This window comes from Xenopus laevis, chromosome 2S (assembly GCF_017654675.1).
Source record: "Xenopus laevis strain J_2021 chromosome 2S, Xenopus_laevis_v10.1, whole genome shotgun sequence".
Classification (NCBI taxonomy): Eukaryota; Metazoa; Chordata; class Amphibia; order Anura; family Pipidae; genus Xenopus; species Xenopus laevis.
The window spans coordinates 82,274,104-82,283,083 of record NC_054374.1 but is presented as its reverse complement, the minus strand read 5'-3'; the positions used below and the strand labels follow the sequence as shown (position 1 = coordinate 82,283,083).

The following is an 8,980-nucleotide window of genomic DNA, read 5'->3' as shown; positions in this document are numbered from 1 at the left end:
TCTGAACTCAACTGTACATTTATTACTTTTTGTACAATTTTTACAGCTTCCCAAACTTGGCAAGAATGGTTTCCACACTTCTGCTCTGTGTTCTAGAGGGCTAGGGATCTATGAATCTTCACATAAAGGGTTCCTTTATGCGAACCATTTTTTGTTTTGCAAGGCTTTCAAATACAGTTAAGTTTACTTTAAAGGAGTGGGTCACCTTTGATGTAATTTTCAGTATGTTACTGTCCAGTTCCTAGCAACTATTGCTCTTTATTATTTAAATTTTTGCGTTATATATCTTTCCAGCTTTCAAATGGGGGACACTGACCCCATCTAAAACTGTTACAGGCTACACATTTCTTGTTATTGCTAGTTTTTATTACTCATTTTTCTATTCACGCCCTCTCCTAATCATATTCCAGTCTCTTATCAATCAAATCAATGCCTGATTGCTAGTGTAAAAAAAAAAACAGATTGCTGAAACTGGAGAGCTGCTGAATAAAAAATCTATTAACTCAAAAACCACAAATAAAAAATTTAACCCATTTGCAAACTGTCTCAGGATATCACTCCCTACTACATCATACTAAAAGTTAATTTAAAGGTGAACAACCCCTTTAAAACCATGTTAAATTATGTAAAGTTGCTTAGAATTACATTTTCTTTATGAACAACTAATTTAAGGAATAGTTCAATGTGTGTATTTCAGGCCCAAAAAGGTAAAAAACTAAGGTAAAGCACTGCGTAACTTGTCAGCACTATATAAATAAATGATGAGGAGGATTAATTATGGCTTTACTGGGCCCCATACACTCCCAGGCCCCTGCAGCAACATGGTCTGCTTCCTCTGTAGTTACAGTTAAGTTATAAACCACGGTTTTAAAAATAAATATTTATTATAAATTAAGAACATAAGCTGTTTGTAATGCATAAAATGTTCCCATATGGATGTTGGAGACAAAAAAAAATAACTGTAAAAATACTGTATGTTGCATACTCAAAAACAATGAGATAAACGTTTGGTCCAAAACAAATATGTCAAATGAAAAAAAATTTAATGAAAATCAATTGATGTCGGTGGCTGCATGCAATTAATGATAAAAATATCCGTTTCTTATGCATAAATTGCTCCCAGATGATACAGAGACAAATACAGGAAGGTAAAAATGCTTTATGTTGCATACTTAAAAACAAGAGACAAGCTACGCTAAGACAAGCATCTGCATGTCACTCCCATGATGCAGGAATTCAGATGATGCTGGTGGCTGCAAAGGTACGAGTGAAGCACAAGGAATCAGAAATCTCCCAGCCACAAGACATAGGGGTGCACACATTTTCTTTCTCCTCGGTTTGCTGTAATCCTCTCTGCAGCAACTGAACAGCTTTCCTGGTGAAAAAATAAATAAATACAGATTATTGTATGTAAAGTGACGCAGCAGAGTCCACAAAAAACATTTCTTAAACCTATGAATAGTATGAATTTCTCAGATTTTATCCTGTCAGGCTATATTTCAGGCAAAAACACCACCACTAAAGTAGTCAGAAAAATGTACTTACCAAGCAGCACGGGGCATGGCGTAATGTACTGGAGACTGCTGGAAACCATTGAAATTGGAAGATGCTGCTATGGTGTATGCACCCATATTCTCAAACAAAAGCCAGTCGCCAACATGAAGCTCAGGCAGCTGAACGCGCTCTGCAATCTGATCTAAGCCATCGCACGTGGGTCCCCAAAGGCTACTGGTGTATAATGGCTGATCTGGAGAAGGTTTCTAAACAAGGTAAGATAAAGTAGAGATTAGGACTTGGGTACGTAATGTTCAGCAAAATTACATGGTAATACACAAGTTTTAGGACAACTGATGTCTTTTGAGCCTACAGTATGTTCAGCATACATGAGGCCTGTGTTCTCCTTGACAGTAATGACCCTCAGGGGATTCAGTCTTGGCACATTTCAGCTAATGAAGTAACAGGCAAAGCCTGCGCCGTTTCGCCTTTGACTAATTAAAACTGGACTGATACACATTAGAATGTTTATGATCTGAACCACCTATACTTATTATAATATTATGATAAACTGCCCCAGGTGGCGTGACCAAAAGCACTGGTAGAAGATAATAAGCAGAGAATGTGCAATATTCTGAAAAAAAGACTAACTACACAGCATCATTGTGCCATTTAATTTGCTAATAAAGAAATCTGTATGATTTCTCAAAGATGCAGACAATAACAACTAACTAATAGTAAAAACTATAGGACTACCTAAAATGTGTTTCTTCTCAATCAAAACACCATAGCTGAACTAGTCCACACTAGCTTATCAAATTTAACCTTACAAGATCATTTTTTGCCATTCACACTTATATACTGTATGACAAGACAGTGGCTTCAAGCACAAAATCATTTTTTTTCATAATTGTATCTCTACAGACATGGGTGTAGGGCTAGTATTTAATACATAGCACCTCAAATTCCCAGGTAGATGGAGAAATGAGGACAACATTTTTAAAAAGAAGATTCCATCCTGCAAATAAAGTTATACCTTGTGGAGGATTGGTTTTGGATGAGCATGATCAAAGACCAAGCAATTAAAGGATCCATACACTCCATCATTAACATAATACATGATGCTTTTGCTGGACTCATTTTCCTCATCTGTAAAAGATAGCAATTTAAAGGTCAGTTATAAAATATACAAAAAAAAAAGGGGTAACTTTTAGTATGATTCAGATGCTGATATTCTGAGACGATTTGCAATTGGTTTTCAGTTTGTATTTATTTTTTTAGTTATTTAGCTTTTTATTCAGAAGCTCTTCAGTTTGCAATTTTAGCAATCTGGTTGGCCTAGAAACCATACATTTATTTGAATCAGAGACTGGAATATGAATAGGAGAGGCCTGGACAGAAAGAGAATTAAAAGTAGCAATAACGATACATTTGTAGCTTTACAGTGCATTTGTTTTATTATGGGGTTAGTGACCCCCCCCCATTTGAAAACTGGAAAGAGTTGAAAGAAAAAGACAAAAATAGAAAACTATAAAAAAAAGATGAAGACCAATTGTAAAGTTGCTTAGAATTGGCTGTTCTGTAACATACTAAAAGTTAAACCACCTCTTTAATATAGCTATAGAAAAAATGTCCATTAACAAGAAAAAAAAAATGCACTTACCATCAGATACAGAGTGTTCCACTTCTTTCTTAGCAATAACGTTAACAGCCAATGAAAAAGCAGATGCTACGTAATATCTTCCTGGTTCAGCGATAATTTGCACGTCAGAGCTCTCAGGGAAATACATGTCCAGTGCTGGATTTATTACACCTGCAATCTGGAAAAATAAATATGGTTTGGTCCTGGACAATCTTACAAGTTCTGCTTTAAGCTCTCCATATATTTAGGCATATGGTCATTTTGAAGTTTCAGTTCAAATGTCAATGAATCTTAAGCTTGTCAGGAGGCAAACTGCTCAGTGATTCCACAATATTGCAGTTCCTGACAGTAAATCCAGTATACCAATACCTTTGTTCATGATGTGCAGGGGGGTAACACCCCTTCAGACCATAAAATAACACTGGCCACATCTCTCTCCTACATCTGTTCAGCCTGTCAGCAGTCAAATCACACCATATCTATCTGACCAGTGTGTGCCATTTAGATGAACAACCTAGACAATGATTTTCGTGTGCAACATTAAATAAAATTCTGTGAAAATGTCTTACCTCCTCAAATCTAATTTTGGAATCCTCTGTTCCAGGGAAGCCACCACCAATATCCAGCAGCCACATTTTGTACCCAAACTCAGATGCCATTTCAAAAACCAAGCGTGCATCAGAAATAGCCTGAGTATAGGCCTTGGAATCAGTGCATCCACTACCAACGTGGAAACTGCAATGAAAATTTTCGAAATCTGGATTAGACATTACATGTAGTAATTAAATGAAATCTTATTAAGTCAGAAAAATGCAGCAAGCATTTTACATTCCAGTATTTACATATTTTACAGGCACTGCAGTTGTGGTACTGTGCATCTTCCTCCTCCAACCTCCTCCACTTTCCATGCCTTGGTCCACTATATGAGCCAAGACTCAACCCCACCCTAGCTATGGCTAATTTCTCTGCTATTTGTAATATTATATAAAAGTAAAACAGAAACAATGTTCCCCTCATTCTGAAAACTTAATGTAATTTGTAGGACCTCTATATGAGAGGAGATGTTCCTAGCTATGTACATAAACATAAGAAATTATCAGATATTGGTAAAATTAATCCGTTGTGATAAAAGTAGAGGGAAATTAATTTTCTAATAATCTCAATGATAGTTTAATGTCTTTATGACACAATCAATAAAATGTTTAAAAAGCATAATTGTACCAATATGTTACTTCCTTCTCAAAGCATGCTTGTTTCACACTGGAATAACTGGAATGAGTCCCCCCTGGGTCGGACCGGGCCAGTAGGACACCAGGAAAAAACCCAGTCAGCCCACAGTCCTCCTAGGCCCCGCCTTCCCAGACCCGCTGCTGGCAGAGCCTTCACTCCTTCCTCCCATGGGGGCTGGAGGGGGGGGGTCCAAGGGGGATTTGCAACAGGGGCCCATGGGGGTTGGTTGTGGGTGGGTTGTGGCTGCCTGATGTGGCAGCCCCTGTGAGCCCAGATCCCCCAGTCCGACACAGAGTCCTTCTATTCTTGGTGGAGCAGTAATTGCTATGCAAAGCTGTCTACACCCTTCATCCAAAACATTGTTTTGCATCCACTGATAACTTACCTAACACCAATGACATCCACACTGAGGTTTTTAGCCATTTCCAATAAGCGTCTGCAGGATTTTAAGGGGGCGCCAAATTTCACACTTAAACGAGCAGAGGATTTAGAGTCATCCGTTGCTATACGCAGAACCATTCTACAGAGTAACAAAAGGTTGAAATCAATAACTGCCACACTTTTTTTTTTTAACAAACACAATATTCATTCTTGACATACTGATCTACGTTTTTAATCTGACTGCACAAAAAGAATACCTTGCATTGGGATGGCTTCTTGACACCTTGGAAAGCTCTACTTCATTGTCAAACGTCATCATTTGGACACCATTCTTAGCTGCATACTTAATCTGGGAAATCTGCTTGCATGGGTTGGCATAGATGATACGTTCTGGTGCCACACCAACGTCCTGGACTAGCTCAATCTCTGTCTGCAAATGAAGACGAAAATAGTTTATTGCTACTTACAACTAACAAAGACCCCAGTCCTTATTATCGTTAGTTATTACAGCAATCTTTCCCCACCTTTAGACTACAGACTACAGTGCTAAATTACCTTGCTGGCGCAGTCAAATCCAGCTCCCAGCTCAGCCAAGATCTTCACCACTCCTTTGCTGCTGTTACACTTCACTGCATAGAAAGGCTTCACACGAGGCAAGGCTTTCAGAAAACGGAGATGTTTCCTTACCACATCCCCTAGATCAGCCACAAAAAAGGCATCACGATCCTCCTAAAAAAGGGAATTATAATATATAAAGTCATGAAGAAAATACAAAGGTGACAGAGATTTCACACTTTAGTTAAATGCAAAATGTTATTTCATTCTGTTTTTTTCTGCATTAACTCGGTTAACATTTGGTATTGACATTTAATGGTGGGGCAGGTAATACTTTTAAAATCCTTATGGATCCATCACCAGAAGTACAGGGTACAATAAAGGGGTGATAAGCCCTTAGCACCTAGTAAACAATCAAAGGAAACCTATGGAGAGACCATGAATTCTTTACACATATAATAAATTGCTGGGCAAGATTTCCAACCATTTTAAAGGTTTGGTACTTACAGTCTGTGAGACTTCATTAATGATTTCCTCCATCAAGTCTCTGGCCAAAAAGCCTTCTTCAACCAAGGTAAAATCTGACTCCTGGATATACCCTTGCATTTTGAAATCTGGGATTTTAAGCACTTCTACCAAGATTGTTTTTAAGTACGCAACAAGCTGTTGGGAAACATACAAAAAGGTGCCTTTTAGGAAGGTATACTAACAAAATGTATTGTTTTTGGTATAATAACAGTGCAGAATGGAAACCACACATACACAAAAAGTTCCCCCATCAAGTTCAGTTGATCCAGGGGCAAAATAATAGATTTTATAATAGGCTTTAAATGTTCTGAGTGCAGCCCAATATCCGGGTTATAGGATCCTTCTGCCCGGCCAACCAAAACCAAATCTTAATTTGCATATGCAAATTAGGGGCAGGGAGGGAAATTGTGTGACTTTTTGTCACAAAACAAGGAATTAAAAAATGTTTTCCCTTACCAGCCCTAATTTGCATATGCAAATTTGGATTGGTATTCGGCCCAATCTTTCGAAGGATTCAGGGGTTCAGCTGAATTTAAAATAGTGGATTCAGGGCATCCCTAGTTTGAAGCCCTTGATGGGCCCTGGACAAAGAGCCAAATGATGGGCCCCCGCAACCCTGCTGTGCGCAGCAAAATATATTTTGAAGGCCACATGTACTTTTTGGCCACACCCCATTTTACCTAAACACAACACAGCTGTAAATCCCTAAGTAAAATACCCCATTACTCATAGTAGGATGGCACAAAGAGTTGTAGTTTGTACACATTTGCCCACTTAACAGATGACCAGTAAATGCTACCTGCTGATTGGTTGCTAAGGGTTACTGCCCCTGGGCAAACTTAGTGCCTTTTATTACATAACCCCATTCATTTAGTTACAATATTGAATAAAAGAAAAACACTAGTGGCATCCCTGGAGATAAATAGAATCAAACTGATGGCTACACGTCTGGTGAGGATGTTCCATAAACAACACTTATTTTCACCACCCCATCCCATGTACAGTACATACTTATCATTATGTGGAAATAATGGAAGACATCTATGGCTACACGACCGTTTCCTTCCTTTAACAGCTTTTTCCTCACTGCAAATATGGCACTCATGTATATAGAGCAAAGCCCATAAGCCTGGTCCATCCCATCACACCTAAAGCCCTCCCTGAGCAGCTGAACTACAGCTCCCTCTCTCAGGCAGCCCAGATGACAGCCGTCTCTCTTACGTACCGGCGGCACCGTCACTTACCTTTTATCAGAGCAACCAGGGAGGCTCCGCAGTGAACTCGGAGATTTTGCAACACCCCGGGCTGTGAGTGAAGTCGCCGCTTCTGGCGTTTATCGCTTTCTGCAGGAAAGAGAAATACATCTGTGTCAGCATACAGTAAACTGTAGTCCTACCCACAAATACGCACTCTCCATTTCCTGTAGCAACGCAAGGGAATAACATTGCCCCTTACTCACCTTAACATGCATTGACACGGCCGTTGCCCATTAATAGAAATGTGGAAGTGTCTCCGTCCCTGGTACTCAGACTAACTCAGTATCCTTCTGCGCTACAAACCTATGTCCTACGGCCGCTTTATATACTAAGAAGGGATGGTCGTGACGTCACCTTGTATCCAGGCAACACTGCACCCAATCTAGAGAAACAGTCCCGTGGTCTGTCTGGCCACGCCCACACTTTCATCTACTATGTTGTCATTTGGCTGTCGTGGTCTCTTGTTTCCCATAGTAATTATAAGGGCTGGTATCAGTGAAACAAGATTCCTGGCATACCGATATCACAGAAGTTGTAGCCCGCATGCAGACGTTGTCTGGTTCACGTTTACTCTTTAATGTTATACTTCATGTGACTATCATAGTAGTCATTTTCAATTAACTGAAGAGTTTTTCAATAAATTGAAAATTATATCGTTTGTGCTTTTATTAACTAAAGTCACACAGACACAGCTTTTTACTGGGAGGGGGGTCCAGGGCCCACATGTGCTGCCACTTTAGGGGTCCACATTCTTGGCCAGCAGCCAAAGGGGTGACTTGGGGGTAGGGTTTCCACCTGGCTGTTATTTTACCGGCATGGCCAGTAAAAATGTAGCTTGATGCCAATTTTATTAATTGGAAAAAAAAGGCAAGAATATAGGAACTGTATTTTTTTTCAGAAAAGGTGGCAACCCTACTTGGGGTCCACCCTTCCCCCGCTACTAATACTCGCGGGTGACCCTTGATGCTCCAGTGTTCATACTGGACAATGGATGTGGCGTAGGCACAAATCCAGACCTTGAGATACAAAAAACACAGTCAAAGTCAAAAGCCCCTAGGCAACCCAGCCCGCCAGCCCACTCCCACTTCCCCCATCATGGGCATTCACACATGACGTAGTTCGTTCATACGCGGTGATGCCGAGCGGCGTTCGTTTGCGATCTATGCTAGGTAAGTCTGGTCTAGGGGTAGGCAGAAGAGCTGCCTCTTCTGCCTACCCCTAGTTCCGGCCCTGGCCTCAACCCTTAGCGTTAAAACAAAGGGTCCCAAACAAAGTTTAAGGGTTGAGACACACGGGCAGATTCGGGGTGATTTCCAAATCTCGGGGAGAATCGCCTCTTCTGGGCGACAATCTCCCCGAACTGCCTCCGCGTGTCTTCCCATCCACTATAATGAAAAGTCGCTTGTGTAAAAGCACACGCGGCTCTTCGTTTTCCAAAGTCGTCCGTAGTTTCCTCGTGAGGAATAATAATTTGTCACAGAAAATACTGCAGATGAGTTGGTGGCAACCTGATTTATAACTAGTTAAAAATGAAATAAGTTTATGTTTTCCAAAGTGGAATTTTTTTTGTCTTTGTACACATTCCTTAAATCTTACTGAATAGTAAATGAATGAATGAATATCAGCATATGTCTATTTAGTGAGTGTCACAAAAGTTCCGTGCTTATGTTTTTCATTTATAACATAAAAACTGTACCTTTATTTAAGGTACAGCACATAAGATTTTCTCAACAAAAAAAAGCAAAAAATTTTGTAATCTTATTGTTTGGAGTTAATAAACTACTGCTTATCATAGGGATTCCTTGAAAAAAATTATAGATAAAACAACACCCTATGTGCTATTACCCTACAAGTAAGGTATTCATCAAAAGAACATTCCAGCACCACTCCGAGT

General features: G+C 39.7%; 1 protein-coding gene across 1 annotated transcript; it reads right to left on the bottom strand.

The window, feature by feature from the left end:
* Positions 1-1,026: 1,026 nt before the first annotated feature.
* Positions 1,027-7,365, bottom strand: azin2.S (antizyme inhibitor 2 S homeolog). Its single transcript, NM_001086223.1, is given in 11 exon segments — positions 1,027-1,375; positions 1,546-1,760; positions 2,531-2,643; positions 3,158-3,314; positions 3,706-3,871; positions 4,752-4,886; positions 5,005-5,177; positions 5,303-5,476; positions 5,810-5,965; positions 7,075-7,173; positions 7,290-7,365. Coding segments are annotated over 9 exon segments (1,371 nt in total). The 5' UTR covers positions 5,909-5,965; positions 7,075-7,173; positions 7,290-7,365; the 3' UTR covers positions 1,027-1,236.
* Positions 7,366-8,980: the final 1,615 nt, after the last annotated feature.